Source organism: Hemicordylus capensis, chromosome 3 (assembly GCF_027244095.1).
Source record: "Hemicordylus capensis ecotype Gifberg chromosome 3, rHemCap1.1.pri, whole genome shotgun sequence".
Lineage (NCBI taxonomy): Eukaryota > Metazoa > Chordata > Lepidosauria > Squamata > Cordylidae > Hemicordylus > Hemicordylus capensis.
Window position 1 is genome coordinate 20542394 of NC_069659.1, and position 20142 is coordinate 20562535.

The 20142-nt window shown below is 45.3% G+C and overlaps 1 protein-coding gene across 5 annotated transcripts in view; it reads left to right on the forward strand.

The window, feature by feature from the left end:
• The window catches only part of DEUP1 (deuterosome assembly protein 1), a 90062-nt gene extending 72494 nt beyond the window's left edge, over window positions 1-17568 (forward strand). For 4 of the 5 annotated variants that reach the window (XM_053308208.1, XM_053308209.1, XM_053308207.1 and 1 more), the window contains 3 exons: window positions 1114-1316; window positions 14821-15109; window positions 17138-17568. In XM_053308208.1, the coding sequence (XP_053164183.1) occupies window positions 1114-1316; window positions 14821-15109; window positions 17138-17311 (666 nt within the window). In that variant the 3' untranslated portion in view covers window positions 17312-17568. The remainder of the gene's footprint in view (window positions 1-1113; window positions 1317-14820; window positions 15110-17137) is intronic. The other variant, XM_053308210.1, reaches the window with a different exon arrangement.
• The last annotated feature ends 2574 nt before the right edge of the window (window positions 17569-20142 follow it).

Genomic DNA, 20142 nt, shown 5'->3' on the forward strand with positions numbered 1-20142 from the left:
CTATTGATTTCTGTGAGAAAGATGGCCAAATTGTATGTTCTGTTAAGCAAGTCATTAGCACTAATGTGCTTAATGTTTCTGTACTGAATAGGAGCTGTGGGACCCCTAATCTGGATGAGGACCATGACATGGGGAAAGGTTAATCCTTTGCCTCTCCCATGGTTCTGATTTAGATCCCCTCCCCACCCCCTGGAAGCTGTTCCTCTTACCTTGCTTCCACACAACCAAAATTTGGGAGCACACACAGCTCCCAAACTTGGGTAGAACGGAGCTTTTGATTGTGTGAATGACTTTATAAACTTGTAAACTGATTTATTTTATAGTAGATTTTATTCAGCCCTTTTCTGAAGGCAGCATTAGAATAGGATTTCAGCCTCGCCTAGTGTTTCCCCAACCCCAATGCATCCTTTTAAAGCCCAGGAAATAAAAAAATTAAGCATTTCTAATGGGAGAGTGAAATGAGTGATTACTACTACTACTATAATATTTATATACCGCTCGTCAACCAAAGTCTGCCCCAATTAAACTCAGCTTTGGCTGGATCATGTCCCTTATTCACTTTTGAACAGCATATTTGGCTTCGCATTGGTCACACTCTTTTTGTCAGTATTGTGTCAAGAATTTTTAAAAACACATTTTCTCTTTGCTACCCACTATATTGTAATTTGATATACAAAGGTTGTGAAAGAATAATGTGGTGACCAGCATTTTCCTTTTGTGGAAACATGACTTGAGGGAGCACTATGATGAAAATATTTATAACTTTGGCAGCTAAGGATCTTTGTTATTCTCCTGTAATACTTCTAGGGCAAGTAATTCAAATGTGCTGAGTGATTTTTAAAAAAAACAAGTTACTGCCTTGAATGCAGGGTTCATTGAGCAATTGTAATATGATGTTTTTGTGTTATATAGGCTATTATCATTTCTTGGCCATTTGTCTTGTTTGCTGGTTCTAGAGGCAATTCCACTGGCATTATCATCATTTACTATAAATGCTGTATAATTACATATGGTAAACAAGTAACACAAAACGTTGCTTTGTGCCTGTTGTATTGTATGAATTCAATTATGGCAAAGTTGTGCATAGACTCCTTTTTTTAACATTTTCTTCAGCAAACAATAAATTTGTCTGGAAAAGAACACAAGACCTGTACAGATTCCACAGACACGCTAGAGCATGAGAATGAAAGGTTATTCAGTGAACTTGTCAGATTGCCAAAGGACACAGAAATACCTTTGCTGGTGAAGTCTATTACATACTTTGGAACAAATCGTGCCAACCAAGCCTCAGTAAAAAATCAAGAAAAGGAAGAGAGGTATATGACTGTGTACAAATAATTATCTTTCTCTCTTCTTTGCTATTTTTCTGATGTCTTCTTAGAGAGTGGAGAGAGTTCTATAACATAAGAAATTACGTTTTTGGATGAAACCAAACAGTCCATCCAGTCCGGCATTCAGTTTCCAATAAGGACCAGTCAAATGTCTCTGGGAAGTTTACAAACAGAGCATGAATGCAACAGCCCTCCCCAGTTTGTCCCAACATCTGGTAGGAGCATAGGAAACTGCCTTAATTTGGTTCATCTAGGTCAGTGCTGACTGGCAGCAACTCTCCAAGGTTTCAGGCAGGATTCTTTCCCAGCCCTGCCTGGAGATGCCAGGGATTGAACCAGAGCCCTTCTGCATGCAAAGTAGGTGCTCTACCACTGAGCAATGGCCCCGCCATAGGTGGCATACATGGGACTCAAAGGTGGCATACATGGGTCTCCCATCCAGCATTGAGCACACCAGGACTTGCTTAGCTTCAGCAAGGTGACTATATTGTGTGCCTTCAGACCATCCTCTGGGACCCAAAGGTATATTGCCTTTGGAAGTTCATTTATTTATCATCATGGCTAATAGCTTATGGTTCTACATGAATTTATCTAGTCCATTTTAAAAACTATTAAGTCTAGTGACCATCAACATACCTTGTGGTAGTGAATTCCAGTCCTTAATGTGCATTGTGTGAATGCATGTTGTGTGAATGCACAAATATTTTCTTTTGTGTATCTCAGATTTGTAAAGGATAAATGTACTATATATTTTATAGTTCACAAAATTATTAAAGAAAAGAATCAGAGGGCCCAAGACTGCTAAAGGATTATTCAGTCCTGGGTTTAGTACTGGTTTGGGGGTTCTGGATAGAGTCTGGTACTGGGCCATGCTGCCTCCCATTTCATTGTTGTAAACCACCCAGAGACGTGAGTTTTGGGAGGTATAAAAATATCTTAAATAAATAAATATCCTTCTTATTTCACCTGGCATACCTGCATCAAAATAGCTGCAAGATTTGACCACCCAGCAAAATTATGAAAGGAGCACAATCCACTTGGAATTTCTCCTGCATACGTTTCATTGAAATAAATAGGGGCTGCACAAGAGCCCATAAATGGGATATGTCCGTTCCCATTCATTTCCATATTTGCTCAAGATTATGGGATGGGCACAGTGGCCCAAACCTTAACACTGAGGCTGCACATCATTTGTCTATACATTTGCTAGCTATTTATTTTAATTTTTTATTCTGCTAAGAAGCAAGACAAACTTCTGGGTGGTAATTTTTCCTACCAAAAATAAAATAGAAGATTAAATCAAGTATGTTAAACTTCATGGTTTTTTTGGTAGAGGCATGTTAAAAGAGTCACATGTTTAGATGATCATAAAGCTTAATCAGAAAACGTCAGTATCTATAACTTGGGCTATCTAGAGCTGATGTAATGAATATGTCTTCCATTGTGTGTTCTTTTGTTTGCTTTGGCATTTTGTGATGTTCCTCAGCTGCTGAAATAACATACATAAAGACATCATGCTTTGCAGTTTAGTATGAGAGCTGCAGTTCTGTTCTGTGAGGAGGAGAGCTGGTCTTGTGGTAGCAAGCATGTTTTTTTTTCCCTTTATGAAGCCTGATCCACCTTGGTTTGCATTTTGATGGGAGACTATTTGTGAGAGCTGTAAGAGATTCCCTTAGGGGATGGGGCCATAGTTTGGTGGAAGAGCATCTGCATGTTTGCATACAGAAGGTCCCAGGTTCACTCCTTGACATCTTCAGGTAGAGCTGGGAGAGACTCCTGCCTGAGATCTTGGAGAGCTCCTGCCAGTCAGTGTAGATAATACTGAGCTAGATGGTCTGACTCGGTATAAGACAACTTCCTATGTTCTATATAGCTCTGTAAGACATAGGCATCTACAGGACTTTTTCCAGTGGGGCGGGGGGAGGCTGAATTCAATGGAGTTGGCTCATTCTGGTGGAAGGACGACCACCTCCCCTTACCCCCACCCCCTGACAGCCATGCTGTAAAGCCTTTGGTTTGATATTAGTGCCCACTGATTGTGTCTTGCTTGGGACCTGCACAATCCTGGAATTTGGCCTGTTAACTTGCAGGAAGCCATTTTGACAAGGCATAATTACAAGCCCAGGAGTGGCTTTTCAGATGATATGAGAGGCTGCACTGGGAAATGGGATTGGAAGAGCCCTGGTGCATACATTGGACACTGCACATCACCTTTTGGATCTCGGCCATTGTCAACAAATTCCACAGAGACAACTTACCTTGAAGCAGAATCCACAAAATCTGGGCTGAAAACATGAGGATGAGCATTTGGGTATATGACTGATACTTTAGAAATAGGTCTTAATCTTCAGAAAGTTAAGAAACAATTGCTTCACCAGTGGTGGGGCATTTAAGTATAAATGGTATCCTCGCAACATGAAGAATACCCAATACACAGAGGGATTATAAAGACTCTGTCCGGGAGTGACAGGTCTTATGTGACTACAAGTTTTCAAACTCTTTTTTTCATCCCTGTAGCTCTGGGAATGGCAGCTTATTCAAAGTTAGCTCAACCCCAGTTGGTTTTCTGAAATGACACTTTAGGGCACTGCAGTTTATTAGAGGCTCTTTCTGACAATGCAGTTGCAATTATATCAATTATAGCAAGGAGCAAACCAATGAAGCTGAGCATGCTATTCTTCATGTATTAACCGAGGGAGCAGACTGTTCTATAATCATCCAGGAACAATTATAATGTGGCCGTAATGGGTTTCATGACCTGAAAGAAAATGCATCTTTGATGGGATTGCTTAGCTGTAGACCTCTGCCAAGGAGAAAAAGAGGCCTTGTCCCTAATAAACTGCTCTCCATTAATGGGATCAGAAGGGCCCAGGTAGGTGTAAAAGAGAGATTGTGAATCCTACAGTAATGCAATGATACTTCCATGCATAGTACTGATATTTTCACAACTCCATTAAAGTCGGATTCATGGGAGGTAATCTGTATAGGAACTGGTTAATAAAGAGAGGTGGGGGCATACCTCGTGAGATGTAGATGTATAGATGAAAGGGCTTACAGAAAATGTCATACACAAAACAACCGAGAAACCAAATTGTGAAACTCCTCTTCTAACCCTTGACGAAGAGCAGATACACTCAAAATACAATGTTTTATTTTAATTGTTCAATTACCTTTTGTGCTGGAGAAATATTTTGTGGCATAATTTCAAGCAGTTATTGAAATGCTAAGGACACAGGAATGGTTTCCTGGTTTTGCAAACTCTTAATGAAAAATCTTTTTAAAAAACCAAACTCTTATTTTCCATTTGTGCATGGAGGAAGCAGGGATACCAGTACCACAGGCAATAGAACCATAGACCTCACTGAGGCTTAATAAGGCTGAACTTATTAATAGGGCGTAGGTAGTTGCCCCTTCCTGTTGTCTTACCAAGTCCAATTTTTTTCTGTGTTTCCTCAATTAGTCTAGGACCTTATATACCCCACTCCTTGCTGATGAACTCAGCTAGGGGACAATCTTTGGCACATCCTGTTTCCTGGTGAGCCCATGCCATCCTCCTCCCCTCCATTTCCTTAAGTTCTCCGTTTTCAAAAGATGGAATGAGAAAAAATGCTACCAACAAAACTGCCCATGAATTTAACTTAGTTGAAACTCAAACCTTTCTTTAACTTAAGCAGGTTTGTTAAGAGGATTTCTAAAGACACCATCTTAGGAAGAATGTTTTTTATACGTATCTAAAATTGTTGGTCATTACACATTCTAACTAACTCTAGACAGTTAACTCTTGTGTAACAGAAGCAACAGTTTATCCAGGCTGAATATTATTATTTTTTATTATTAACGAATATTTATATACCGCTCTTCAACCAAAGTTCCCAAAGCGGTTTACATAGAAAAATAAACAAGACATAAATAAGATGGTCCCCTGTCCCCAAAGGGCTCACAATCAAAAAAGAAACATAAGGCACATACCAGCAACAGCCACTGGAGGGATGCAATGCTAGGATTGGATAGGGCCATATTGTGCTTTATGATAGAATATCTTAAAGATTCCATCCCTCCCCTAGTCATGTCATGAATTTTACAGAAAAGCAGAGTATAAATTTAATAACAATAATAATGGCCGATAGGCATTGCCTAATGTTTTAATTTTAATGGGACTACTTTGAGTAATTTTCCTCATGTCAGCCAATGCCTGATGTTCTAGATCTGCCCATTTTTCTTAAAAGCTTTTGGCTGACATTTAGCAGCCTAACGACAGGTGATGCTAATTGCCTAGCGTGCGTTGGACTCACAGCGAAGCACAGGTGGTCTTGAGCTTTTGTGCAAGAGCACAACTGGAAGTACTCTGTAGATCAGTAAGACAGCGCAAATAGTCAAGGAGGATCTAAATAGTCAAGGAGGATCTAAGGAGGATCTAAGGAGGATCTAAATAGTCAAGGAGGATCTAAGGAGCGCTTACAGAGTGCAGGCACAGTACTCACAGTACTTTGCTTTGAGCCCTCAGCAGTGCAGGAGGATTAGTGCTGCCCATGTTATGCTGCTCAACATCAGCGGCAGCACCAGGAAAGAAGGGGGGGGGGCGCAGGCACAGAAGGGACAAAATGCATTCCTGGGTGAGTGAGCTGTATCCCACATATTAGATTTCTGAAACAGGAATGGTGGGCAGGTGGGGAGGCGACTACTTTTCTGAGGGAGCGCTCCCCGCTCCCGGCCCTTTAACATGTCAGCCATTATAAATAAGTCTTGTGTCCGGAACTGTGCATGGGATTTCAGAGGAGGCCTTATTTATAGCGGGTCTAGTGGCCTTACGTCTTTCTAAATCTACGAAAGATGTTCCTGTTCATAAAATCGACGTTTGTGCCACAAATTCAGATTTTTCCCTGTGTGCCATTTTGGTTCTTTTGCTCTTCATGTTACAAGCCATACAAAATATGTTAATCCTGACTAAGAAAATATAGTAAGAGGAGGAATGGAGACACCAGTATGAGACATAAACTGCTCAGCAGGAGATTATTTTAATAAGCATTTTGAACTACACCTTCCATCTCATCTCTTTCTCTCCTGCCAGTTGCAATTTTTAGCAGTTTCATTAAAAGTGTTTCAGCGCTTTTTGTGATTTTGCTGTTCTTCATTGACTCGGTATGAAAAGATGTAGCATTCAAATGGTAATGAATAAATTAATCTCACATTAAACTCAAGTGTGAGGGGAAAGAACAGTATGAGATGTAAAGATATCTTAAGCTCAGTAGAAAGAAATAATTTGTAAATATATCTCTAGCTCCCAGTCATGTTTAGGTAGGCACATACTGAATTACCACAAATCTATATTACTAGCCGACCCTGCACAGAGCATCTGTGCGCTCTTTGGGGCCGGCGGTTACCTCTTCTCCCCAGTCTCCAGCTATCTCCGCAGCTGGGCCCAGGCTGCCGGGCCGAGTGCCACCTCCACAGATGGGCCCGCTGCTGGGCCAAGTGCCTCCTCCACGGATGTGCCCGCCGCTGCTGTCGCTTTCCTCCATGGACGGGCCCGCCTGCCACTTGCCTCCCCGGCCATGCCAGCTGCCGCCTCCGGTCTCCTGGGTGTGCTGGCGCCCAGCCAATCAGCTGGGAGCCAGGATGCACATTCCATGGCACACCCAGGAGAATTAATATCTTATCTATATATATAATTATCCTGGGTGTGCCTTGGAATGTGCATCCCAGCACCCAGCTGATTGGCTGGGCAGTGGATACACCTGATTGGCTGAGGCACACCCAGGCGGATTGGTCACCACCGCGGCGGGCCCGGCCACGGAGGCCAGAGGCGGCGGCGGGCCCGGCCCAGCCCTGAAGGCAAGGCCCAGGAGGGGGGAAAGAAAGTGGGGGGGGCAGAAGTGGCGGTGGGGAGAAGATGAGGCTGGGCCCAGAAGCGGAGACTGGGGCAGAAGTGGGGGGAGAGAGGTAACCGCCGGCCCCAAAGAGCGCACAGATGCTCTGTGCAGGGTCAGCTAGTCTATACAGTGGTCCCTCGACTTACGAACTACTCGACATAAGTATTTTTCGAGTTACAAACGGCAGTTTTAGATCCGGTTTTAGATGCGGTTTTTTCGACTTACAAATTTTTAGATGGGGTTTCCTCGACTTACAAATTTTACATGCGGTTTCCTTGACTTGCCTGCCTGTTTACTGCCTGTTTATTCTTGAAAAGAAATGTTCCTGTGCAGTTTGCAAGCCTTACTGGGGGTCTGGGTCTTTTTTCTAGGCTCTGGAACGCATTAATCCGTTCCCAATGCATTCCTATGGGAAACTGCTTTTTGACTTACGAATTTTTCGACTTACAAATGTGCATTCGGAACGGATTAATTTCGTAAGTAGAGGGACCACTGTACTAGTCTATCTATATGTATAATTCTCCTGGGTGTGCCCAGGAGAAATGCGTCCCGGCAGCCCAGCTGATTGGCTGGGCTGCAGGGGGCGCCCGATTGGTTGGCAGCACACCCAGGAGAATTCGCTTGCTGGGCGGCTGCGGAGGCAAGGCGGCGGGCCCAGGGCCGCGGCGGCGGAGCCCAGCAAGGTGGTGGCGGCGGCCCCGGCCGTGAGGCGGGGTGAGGCGGCAGGCCCAGAGCGATGGCGGCGGGCCAGGCCATGGTGGCGGGGCCCAGCGAGCGGCGGGCCCAGCGAGGCGGGGCAAGGCGGCGCGGCCCAGCGAGGCGGCGGGGCCGGGCCCGGCCGTGGAAGCGAGGCGGCGGGACTGGCCGGGCCACGGAGGCGAGGCGGCGGGACTGGCCGGGCTGGGCCCGGCCGCGGAGGCAAGGCGGCAGGCCTGATGGTGGCACTCTGGGGCCGGCCGTGGCATCGGCGGCAGCACTCTGGGGCCGGCCAGGCCCGCTGGCGGCGGCGGCCGCACTCTGCCCCGCCGGAGACGGGGGGCGGGAGGAAAGAGAGAGGTAGCCTGGCCTGGCCGGGCCCGGCCACGGAAGCGAGGCGGCGGGACTGGCCGGGCCGCGGAGGCGAGGCGGCGGGACTGGCCAGACCCGGCCGCGGAGGCGAGGCGGCGGCGGCCGCACGGGTCAGCTAGTATATCTATAATACTCCTGGGTGTGCCTGGGAATGTGCGTCCCAGCACCCAGCTGATTGGCTGGGCGGCGGACATGCCTGATTGGCTGAGGCGCACTCAGGAGGATTGGTTCCCGCGGTGGCAGACCTGGCCGCGGAGGCCAGATGTGGTGGTGGGCCCGGCCCAAACACGGAGGCAAGGCCCAGGAGGGGGGAAAGAAAGTGGGGCACAAGTGGCAGTGGGGAGGAGAGGCGGCTGGGCCTGGAAGCAGAGACTGGGTCAGAAGGTGGGGGGAAGAGTTAATTGCCGGCTCCAAAGAGCATACAGATGCTCTGTGCGGGGTCATCTAGTAATAGATTAATTCTCCTGGGTGTGCCTTGGAATGTGCGTCCCAGTGCCCAGCTGATTGGCTGAGCGGCGGACGTGCCTGATTGGCTGAGGCGCACCCAGGAGGATTGGTTGCCGTGGCAGTGGCAGCCGGCTGCGGAGGCCAGAGGCGGAAGCAGGCCCAGCCTGGCTGTGGAGTCAAGGCCTGGGGGGTGGGAGAGAAAGTGGGGAGGGGAGAAGTGGCGGTGGGGAGGAGAGAGGTCTGGGCCTGGCACGGGCCAGCTGTGGTTAGGAAGCGGAGACTGGGGCAGAAGGGAGAGAAAGAGGTAACCGCTGGCCCCAAAGAGTGCACAGATGCTCTGTGCGGGGTCGGTTAGTATATTATAAAAAGTGACATGCAATGTTTTAAAAGAATCTTGAATCATTTACATGGTAGAGAGAACCAGCATGGCAGAGGCCCAACTACAGTTCAGGTCAAATGAAATATTTTAAATGATCGTATTAAGAACTTGCACACTGGCACATTTAGACAGTAGCTTCTGGGAAGAAGGTCTTGGATGCAGTCCAAGATTTTGTAATAATTATTTTGATACTTGCAGATTTACCTTTTTGGTCAATGGAAACTTCTTTCAAAGATAACAGATTATTAAATTAAATGATAAAGGGGGCCTTTTGCCTCCTATTTAATTGCTACATATGGTTAGACGCTTTAAGGGCCAAACTCATTACATGGGAGAGCCATAATTGGATTTCAGAATATTTTGAGGTAGGTGTGTGTTAGATAGAGAAAATGGGGCAGGGGAAGAGTGAAACATGTGCCTCCCCCAGGAACCACTGGAGAGGAGAAAGTTGCTGCCCCCATCTCCACCCCGCAATCCTCCACACTGCAGTACTCTGGAAGCTCTTTGCAGCACAGTCTCAACTTCCTGGCACATGTCCACTTTATTAGTTAGGATATCAGCCTTTGTAACTGCCCTAGATAATCCACTTGAGCTTTTCCACCACACAGATCCTCTTATTGCTGTCAATCAGCTCCAACTATTTCTTGCCCTCCATGTTTGCCTAACTTCCTGGTCCTCCTCCCTTCCTCGTTGGCACCAATGGCAACTTCCCTCCAGGATAAATAGTGGCCACAGGGGGCCCTGATCTGGACTGGGTCCCTGGTGGAGCAAAGATTTAAAATAAATTCCCCTCCCTCCATGCCACAGTCCCAATCTGGAAGCTATTTACAACAAAACAATGCAATCACAAAGAACCAAATGACTGTGTTTGAAGTCACATCCTAGTCTGGTGCTTAGTGCCATCTCTGTGCTTGAAATGATGTGTTAGTTCCCAAAGGTATCCACTACCTTTATGCAAAATCAAACTGTTCCTTGTTTTCTAAGCACAAGCTGACGCCCAGCTAATCTTGTCGGAATATTTTTTTAAACTTTGCTTGAATTTCCTACAGATATATTCCACTGGAACCGGACCCTCCAAAACTCTGTAGCAAAATATGTTAAACAGCTGTCAAAAAATCTCTACATTACATGATCTCCTATGGGGACTCCTAACTCCTCCTTTGTTCTAAGGATTGAAAAACTAGATAGGAATGGATGCAATTGTGCCAACATAATTAGTAGGCAGAAATAGCTTAAGTGTCAGAATCTTTTTTACCTGAACCATTAGCTCCATCTCTGGTCTAGGGTTGGCAAAATATTTTGACTCATCATCAGCATAGCTGTCTTCTAAGCGGGACTACGAATCCCTTTTGCTATTCTATGAACTGCATTGTGAGCTGAGTTGTTTGAATAGTTGGCTTGGAGAGCTATGAAGTGAATATAATGTCAGAACCAGCTGCTGGCAACTAGTTCCTGATGTGATTGTTTAAAACCACAGAAAAAATGAATGGGCAAATGTGAATTTGAGGAGCACTGTCTGCGCTGCTGCATGTGTGTCAACATTGTCGATGGTGTTGCACCCCAGGACAGTTCTGCTCCAGTGTAACATTGCCTACCAAAGCAGTTGCACAGTGGGATGCCCGCTATTTCCAGTGGGTGTCCTGTTGCGCAGCTACATTTGCGCAACATTCCACAAGAGTGGACGTGCCCTGAAGCACAACACCATCAATGGAGCTGACACACAACAGTATGGGCATTTTGTACATAGTTTTAGGCACGTGCTAAATATAAAAAGGATCAGATCCATTGGATGGTGCAGGCTTTGACTTTGTGGGACAGGAAAGACATCAACATTTTCCCAGTGAACCACTGCTAGATTAGCAAACATCAAGCAGAAGCAGATGAGCCAAGCTATTGTTGCTTGCTTATTTTGACTCGGGGGTATATTTTATTTTATTGTGAATGTAAACTATGTTTTTTTAATTTGCTGTTCTGTTTCCATGGCAATTATGCCAAGGGATGAAGGGCAAACGGATATCTTTTGAGATAGTAAAAATAGAAAAACATGTGGTGGTGTGTTTTTCTCCCCCTTTTCTTTTTCGGTAACTGGCAATTTCCAGATGCCATGCTAATGTGTCTTTGCTATTTATGTTCATGAGCCTTGGCATATTTGCCTAGTGAGAAGAAGAAAAACACCAAATGAATGCAAGTAACTACTTCACCTTGGTTTGCTCCAGATTGTGGCTGCTTAGAATTTAAAAATGTGTAACTGCCAGAAAAGCCCCAGTATGAGAGATGTGTTGCTAAGCAAGGAAGTGTCTGGCTTTGCTGCAGGCTGCTTCTTACCCAATGAAATGGATCAGCAGTCAGCTGTGGCTTGTCCTAACAAGCCAGGGGGGCACCAAACAAAGTGCAGCTGCCTCTGGTTCCCGTCAGCCTGATTGCACCTGTTTCTCCCACCCCACCCCTGCCTGCAGGCTGGCCATTCATCAGGTAGAGCTGTGCAGGCCCACACAATTCTACATGATGAATGGCCAGCCTGCAGTTAGCGTGTTTCTCATTAACCCACAGGCAGTGTAGGAGAAACAGTCGGATAGCTGCGCCTCACCCACCCACCCACCCACCCCCATCTTGTTAGGACAAGCCACTGATGTTGGCAGTAGGTCCAGGAACAGCAAAAAGAAAGCACTTCTTCACGAAACACAGTTAATGGAATTATTAGCACGAGCTGTGGTGATGGCCACTGGTTTGCATGCTTTTTATAAGGAATTGGATAAATTAATAGAGAGTAGATCTTTGATTACTATTAACCAGAATAGCTAATTAGAACTTGCATGTTCAGACACAGACTGACCCCCTGATGCTGGGGAGAAACAGGAGGGTTGGACTAGATGGTGCCTCTGGTCTGATCCAGCAAAGCTCTGGTTGTGGTTTTGTGTTAAAAGTTCTGAGGTGCATGGTCACAAAACTCACCTATATATGAAATTTGGCGGGGTGGGGGGAGACAGAGACAAGAAAAACAGTCTAAGCAACTGCCAGAGGCCAGGACTCCTGAGCACATGCTAGCTGCTAGAGGTGGCAACATTTGTGGTCTTCTGTTAGGAATGTAGGAAGTTGCCTTATACTGAGTCAGACCATTGCTCCATCTAGCTCAGTGTCGTCTACACTGAGGCTATTCCCTTAATCACTGGGAAATGGGCTAAGGGAGCTTAGCCCGCTTTCCAAGGAGTGTGGGAACTACCAGGCCCGCAGGCAAGCCCAGTGCTCCCAAGGCAGCTTGCCCGCCTAATTCCCCCTCCCCTTAAATGAGGTTAATGGAGTGAGCGCTCCGTTAAACTCATTTGGTTGCTCGTGTGTTGCCGCAACGCACAGCGGCACACGAGTAGACCCCCAACCTCTCCAGGATGCCCCATGTGCTCAAAGGGGGCATCCTGGAACTTCCAGGGGCCATGACGGAGCTGGCAGCCATGTGGGCGGTCGATTCGGCCACCCAGATATGAGTGGCTGCTCATCTGTGGGGAGAGCAGGCTAAGCCCGCTCTCCCCGCAGACCACATTGAGGCGCTTCACAGCAATCGTGTGAAGCGCCTTACTGACTGGTAGCGGCTCTCCAAGGTTTCAGGCAGGATTCTTCCCAAGTTCTACCTGGAGATGCCAGGGATTGAAGCTGGAACCCTCTGCATGCAAAGCAAATGCTCTACCACTGAGCTACAGCCTCATCCATGAGAATGTGAGGCCCAACCTCTTCCCTGTGAATTCTCATATTTTATTTTGCACAGCACGATTTCCCCATATCTGTTCAATCATTTCCAATAACATGATGTGCTATACACAATCCACAATTACATGTGGATTCCACATGTAATTTGTTGGGTGGAAGGGACAGGGGACTAGTGTAGCCATAAGGAAAGGTCCTTAAAAAGGCAGACAAACAGAAAAGCAGTGGTGGCATTAAACAACCCATGTTGCCAAGAGGAACCAAGAGTTACATCTTCAATCACTGGCAAATATTTCCCAACCTTTTCAGCGTTGCTGGTTAAAACTCATCCTTTTATTTTTATTTATTTTTTACAAATCTGTTAACAGGGTTTTTTTTCCCATTTTTACTTAGATTCAAAACTGTTTGTAAAACTATAGATATAAAAGCCTCCTAAAATCCATACGATCAACCAACCAACCGTCCCTAAAATATGTAAAAAGACAACAGAATGCAAATTTAAGAGCTCATAAGATATCTTGGAAAGGCTGCCTAAGCCAGGCAGCCTGCATAACTTACGTAAGCCTGCATAACTTACTTCTTACCAACCTAGGAGAGAAATAATTTTTTAAAAGAATCAAATAAGTTGCTTCAGAAACATTCACACATCTGTGACACCATTGGTTACATTTGTCTTAACAAATTTCACTAACGTCAGTAAAAAGAAATGATAGCTCTTTTCATTATCCTAAGGCCATTACTGAAAAGCAAGTAATCTCTCTTTTGAAGAGCGGACCATTTATGACCTGTCTTTGAGAAGTCAGCAAGGTATTTCCCTGCCATGCCCCAAGTTAATGGACAATGAAAAAAATAGGGAAGATCCTTAACTTGACCTGTACCAGAAAAACAAAGATTTTAGTTATATGGAAACTTAGATCATCTGCCCTCTAAAACTGCAGATGGTACTCGCTGAAAATTAGCAAAAGAACTCACCAAGGAAAATGAAGTTCAGCAGTTGTGCATGGTGACCCATGAGGACCCTTAAACTATTATTTAGTTCAAATTCTTAAACAATTAAAGTCGAAGTCCCCTAACTCTATACATTTCTTTGCGACTGCTCTATTTTAATTATTGCCTTCGGCTTCATTTCTGTTATTTTAGAGGTTGTGCTTTACTGTGGGTTTTTAAAATGCGTTTTGTTGTAAGCCGCCATGAATTCATTTATGAAGAATGGCAGCATATACATCTTTTAATCAAATAAATACTGTAAATAATAAATAATTCCCCTAAGGTTCTTTTAGCCGTGGTGGAGAAACTTGCAAGAACAAAAGGTGTCCACAAGTTTTCCCTTCTGTGGCCCATAGCACCACTGCGGGGAGACTGAAGTCAGGCAATAGTGCAGGTATAGGGAGGGGTAGCTCCCCCTCCCCCACCTAGCTGGAAATCTTGAAGCAGAGGCTGGAGAGTCACCTCTTGAGGACGCTCTAGCTCTGGATAGTCTGCAACGAGCAGGGGTTGGCCGAGATGGGGATGCTGGCCAGGCTACTTTTGGAGGGATTTTAGCACAGTGGGTAGAACACCTGCAGATGGTTCCAGATTCAGTTCTTGGTATCTTCAGTTTTTAAAAGGGTCAGATGATGGGATAGGATTCTCACTGAGACCCTAGAAAGCAGCTCTATTTTGAGGGTCGAGGCTGTAGCTCAGTAGTAGAGCATTTGCTTAGCATGCAGAAGGTCCCAGGCTTGATCCCTGACATCTCAAGTAGGGCTGAGAAAAACTCCTGTCTGACCCACTGCCAGTCAGAGGAGGCAATCTGAGTTAGAGGGACCAACAGCCTGACTCAGTAGAAGCTTCCTATCTTACCCAAATGTCTCATGCCATTCCATGTGTCCTACTTCATACAGCGGGAAACTGCTGCCAGGAATGAAATTCCTGTGGAGGTTATTTTATGGGAACTGCCCTGTTTGTTGTAATCCACCCTAGGGATCATTTCAATTGAAAAGAGAACTCCTCTAAATCTTCTTAATTACCCTGCTTGTTGATCTTGTAGACCTGTACAGAATGAAGGTGATTGGCCAGCTCAATCTGCAATATATGAAAACGTTGTGCGCTACAGGACCCGAATTCCTGTCTGGCAAGGCCAAGGCGGTCTTGTCAGCAGTGAAAGCAGGGACAATTGGCCTCCTCAGAGACCTAGCAGAGATCGTGAACCTGTAGCAGATGGTAGGTCTCCGTCACCACTAGAGGTGCATACAACACGTTACAGCAGCTGCTTTCCTGAAAGGAATAAATCTGATACACTACTGAGTCATATCAGTGTTGTGGAAGAAAGTCAGATGGTAAGTAACTATGGATTGGAAGTTTTTTAACACTGTGGTCAGAATTGAGTTTATGAGCTATGTTATGGCTCAAATAATTATTATGGGGTGAAGAGCCAGTCTTACCAGTAGTGGGCATGAGTAGTCCCCTTTGCTAAGCAGAGTTGTTCTTGATTTGCATTTGGATGACTGACCACACGTGAGAATTGTCTGCTGTAAGATCTTCTCCTTGGGGGGTGGGGACATAGCTCAGTGGTAGAGCATCTGCTTGCATGCAGAAGCTCCTAGATCCACGCCCTGGCATCTCCAAGTGGAGCTGGGAGAGACTCTTCCCTAGAACCTTGGAGAGCTGCTTCCAGTCAATGTAGTAGACAATACTGAGCTGGATTCAGCAGGACGGTGTGGGTGCTGCCAATAGCCAGCAGCACGGCGCCCACCACTCAGCAGGCGGAGGCCATTTGCGTGACCATCAAAGGGCCTCCATGCATGTGCAGAGGCCAGCTGAGTGGCGGAGCTGATCCTCCGCCTCAGTGGGTGTTGGGCAGCATGGCACTGCTCTGAAAAGCTTTCAGGTGCGGCGAGAGGAGAGGTAAGCACCTACTAATTGACCGTCAAAGGTGTCTCCCGCCACCCGACTCCACCTGATGGTGCCCACACTGGCCACCACTGGCTGGCTGGACCAGTGATCTGACTCAGTATGGCAGCTTTATGAGTTCCTATTCCATTTCCTGCCCTAATACCATCATCATCCCTTCCCTACAATCTGCCCTCCTCATGTGACAGCACAGCACAGCATGCAGGATAACCTGCTGCAGACACCAGTCTCAGAAGCAAACTCCTGCTACTTAGTTGTTGCGGCCTTGCTTAGTGGCCTTGCAAGTCTATGGTATGGAACCTTGAGTCCAGCTAGAGTTGTCATGCTTCACCTGGATTTTAAGCATTTCACCCAGATTGCTTAGCCCTCCCAGATTTGTCTGGATTTCAACTTTCTTTGCTTTGCTTTGCTTTTTTAAAGCTGTGCTCTAGCCCTTGTGGAAATGGAGTTATGGAGCAAAACATGCAGTCACTATTCTGCTCAAAAATGGTTTTCAAGCCAATTTACATAATATGCAAATTAGGCACCCGGATTTTGACCGCCAGAATATGGCAACCCTAGGTCCAGTAGCCCCTGGAAGTTTATTCCCAAAGGCAGGAGCGCTGCAAGAGTGAAGATGCACAGCTTAGTGAGCATGCAGCAGCCCCTGTCCCACTAGCAGAGGGGACGGACTCTTGGCTCCTGCAGAAGCTGCACACATGCATCTCCCTTCCATGGTATGCAAGCCGCCTTCTAAAAAGAAATAAACTATGTTTTTTTCTTCCAAATGAGTGTTGCATTCATATGCAAGTTTATGCAAATTTAATCAATTAAAATTCATTTGATTCATCAACTAAGACTTGAATCCTATGGCACAGTGGAGAAATAACTTGCCTAGGGAGCAAGAGGTTGTTGGTTCAAATCATACCTATATTGGGCAGCAGTGATATAGGAAGATGCTGAAAGGCATCGTCTCATACTGTGCGGGAGATGGCAATGGTAAACCCCTCCTGTATTCTACCAAAGACAACCCACAGGGCTCTGTGGGCACCAGGAATTGACACCGACTTGATGGTACAACTTTACTTTACTTGAGAGAAGCCCCCGCTGAATGCAGTGGGACTTACTTCCAAGTAAACATGCATAGGATTGTATTGCAAGATTCCTTTAATCAGATGACAGCCCTGGTTAAAACACTGCTGTACTTCCATTTCTGGTCTAAGGAAATTTATATCACGGGCCCCCAAACATTTCTTGCTGTAGCTTTCCTTCTTCAAACTTGAGGGCAGTGATGTTTCAATAAAGTCCTGGATTCAGTTCAACTCAGTGCAATACCACTGAGCAGCTAACTACTCTGGGTATTCAAGCAAAAGAGAGGATTATTCCACAAGTGGAAAATTGCCTGCACGGTAACTAGTAAGAAAAGCTGGCTAATTATACACATTCTAATTGTGCCCGTTCTTTGTATTGTTCAGCCTTCCCCAGGGACCCTGTTTCCTGCAACTGCAACAGAGAAGTTCCTACAAGAGGAAGAGAAGCGAGCGAGAGACTTTGAAAAGGTTTTAAACGCTCACATTGAAGAACTGCAAAGGCAGTCAGAGAAAACCCTGAAGAAATACGGCCGTCTCAAGCAAAGCCGACACAGATGATCCTGGAAAAGAAAGCTAACAAAAATGTAGTGACAATCCCAGGACCAATCATCAGCTACTATTTTAAAAAAAAAAAAAAGATTTGCCCACACAGGCCATTGGCAAAGAAGTGTTTGTAACAGGAGATTTTTTTTTTAATATATATATAGTTTGGCTGTGGGTTTCATTTCAATATAAATTAGAATATTCCATTTTGCAGAGTGTATGAGGTCAAAACATATCTGGAAATTAAATATGAACTCTTTTTAAATCTGAAATGTACAACAAATGTCCATATATCTTATTTGAAATGCACCCTTTGTTATAAAAAGCCCATCCCACCGTAGTGGATGATAGAAATGAAATGTGGAAACTAAAATCTGGAAGTTCAAGAGGGTCCTAGACCTTATCCTTCCTCACTTTGGATTATTTTCTCTCCCTCTTTACACCAGAAAGCAAGTATTCAGAGAGAGTAAATGCAACTAGCTATCTCCTTTATTTCTTACAGTACTTGCATTTGTATCCCACTCCTTCAACAATCTCAGAGCTATACTTTAGTTTATCATCAACCCTGTAAGGTAGTCTGGCTGAGAAATAGGTTATCCAATAGCAAAGCAGGAATTTTATCTTAGGTTTTCAACACCCACTCCCAACATTGCAGCAAACTGGCATGCTCTCTCTCTCTCCTTACAGTAGTTTGGAGACTGATGCAGCTTTGGGGCTAACACTGCCAACAGACGTATCTACTTGCTACCTGCTCAACCTGTTTATTTTCAATAAGCAGCTGTTACAAAACACTATTTCCTTCCCCAGTATTTTCTCCTGCAGAAGAAATGGATCCTCTTAAGCTGCCATGGAGCTTCCAATTACTTCGGGAAACAGGGTAAACAAAAACTGTCTTTAGAATCAGGGTGCCAAGTTACATTGCTCCCAGTGTGCATTGTATTGGCACTATAATGCCAACTTAGGTGATCAGAGGAACTCTGGGAAACAAAGAATCGCTCTAAAAGTTTAATTCATATTTAAATTGCCAAAACAAAGTCTTCATGCAAAAATGACTATTTCATGAAAGGAGAGTTTGTATTTGAAGAAGGATGCAGACCTGCTTAAGAATACTGAGAATGTGGTGTGGAGTTATTGATTGATTGACTGATTGATGACACTTGTATACCGCCCCAAACTCACGTCTCTGGGTGATTTACAATATAAAACAGTTAAAAACACATATAAAAACAGATGAAAACAAATAAAAACTAACAATTTAAAAATCAATCACAGAATTAAAACCTATAAATTATCAAGAAGCTGGAAAAGCCTGAGTAAAAAGATGGGTTTTTAAATATATTTTTTAAATTGTCAGAGATGGGGAGTATCATATCTCAATAAGGAGCGCATTCCACAGTCTCAGGGCAGCAACCAAGAAGGCCCATCTCCATGTGGCCACCAGATGAACTGGCAGCAACTAGAGATGGACCTCCATAGATGACCACAATAGATGGTGGGCCTCATAATGAAGAAGACGTTCTCTCAAATACCCAGGGCCTAAGCCATTTAGGGCTTAGGCCTAACTAGCACTTTTATTTTGCCCCGAAATCTACAGGCAGCCAGTGTAACTCCATCAGCAGAGGTGTAATGTGGTCTCTCCAAGATGACCCAGAGACCAGCCTGGCCGCCGCATTCTGAACCAACTGACTATGTACAAAGGCAACCCCACATAGAGCGCATTACAGAAGTCAAGTCTGGAGGTTACCAACAAATGTACTACTGTTTTGAGGTCATTGATCTCGAGAAACGGGCACAGCTGGCGTATCAGCCAAAGCTGATAGAAAGCACCCCTGGCCACCACCTCAGCCTGAGAAACCAGGGAGAGGTGTGAATCCAGAAGTACTCCCTGACTGCGAACCTGTGCCTTTTGGAGAAGTGTGACCACATCTAGAACAGATAGATCAAAATCGTCTCTGGAGTTCTGACCCCGCACAATAAGTACTTCCGTCTTATCTGGATTCAGTCTCAGTTTATTCTCCCTCATCCAGCCCATTACTGCTTCTAGGCAGGCATTTAGGGAGGATATGCCATCTCCTGAAGAAGTTGACATGGAGAAGTAGATCTGGGAATCATCAGCGTAATGGTAACACCCAGCTCCAAATCCCCTGATGATCTCTCCCAGTGGTTTCATGTAGATGTTAAAAAGCATTGGAGAAAGTATGGAGCCTTGAGGGACGTCATACTTAAGCTCAGATTTCGAAGAGCAACAGTCTCCAATCGACACCATCTGGAATCTGTCCGAGAGGTAGGAGCGGAACCACTGTAAAACAGTGCCTCCCACCGACAACACTCTCAGACGTTCCAGAAGGATACTATGGTTGTTAGTATTGAAAGCCGCCGAGAGATCCAAAAGGATCAACAGAGTCACACTTCCTCTGTCAATTCCCAATTGGAGATCATCCATCAGGTTGAACAAGGCTGTCTCCAAACCATAGCCCGCCCGAAAACCAGTTTGAAATGGGTCTAGATAATCAGTTTCCTCCAAGAGCTCCTGGAGCTGAGAGGCCACCACCCTCTCAATTACCTTGCCCAGACATGGGAGGTTGGAAACAGGCCTATAATTGCTCAACTTTGAGGGATCTAATGCAGGCTTCTTTAAAAGAGGTCCTTAAGACAAGGAGGCATCCTGCCCTCCCTCAGAGAAGCATTTATGATTTCGACCAGGCTGCCTACAACAGCCTCCTTCTAGATAGAACAAGCCATGTTGGACGAGGGTCAAGAGAACAAGTGGTAGGCCTCACCGCTCCAAGCAGCTTGTCCACATCCTCAGGAGTCACAAACTGAAACCGATCCAGTCGAATAGCATA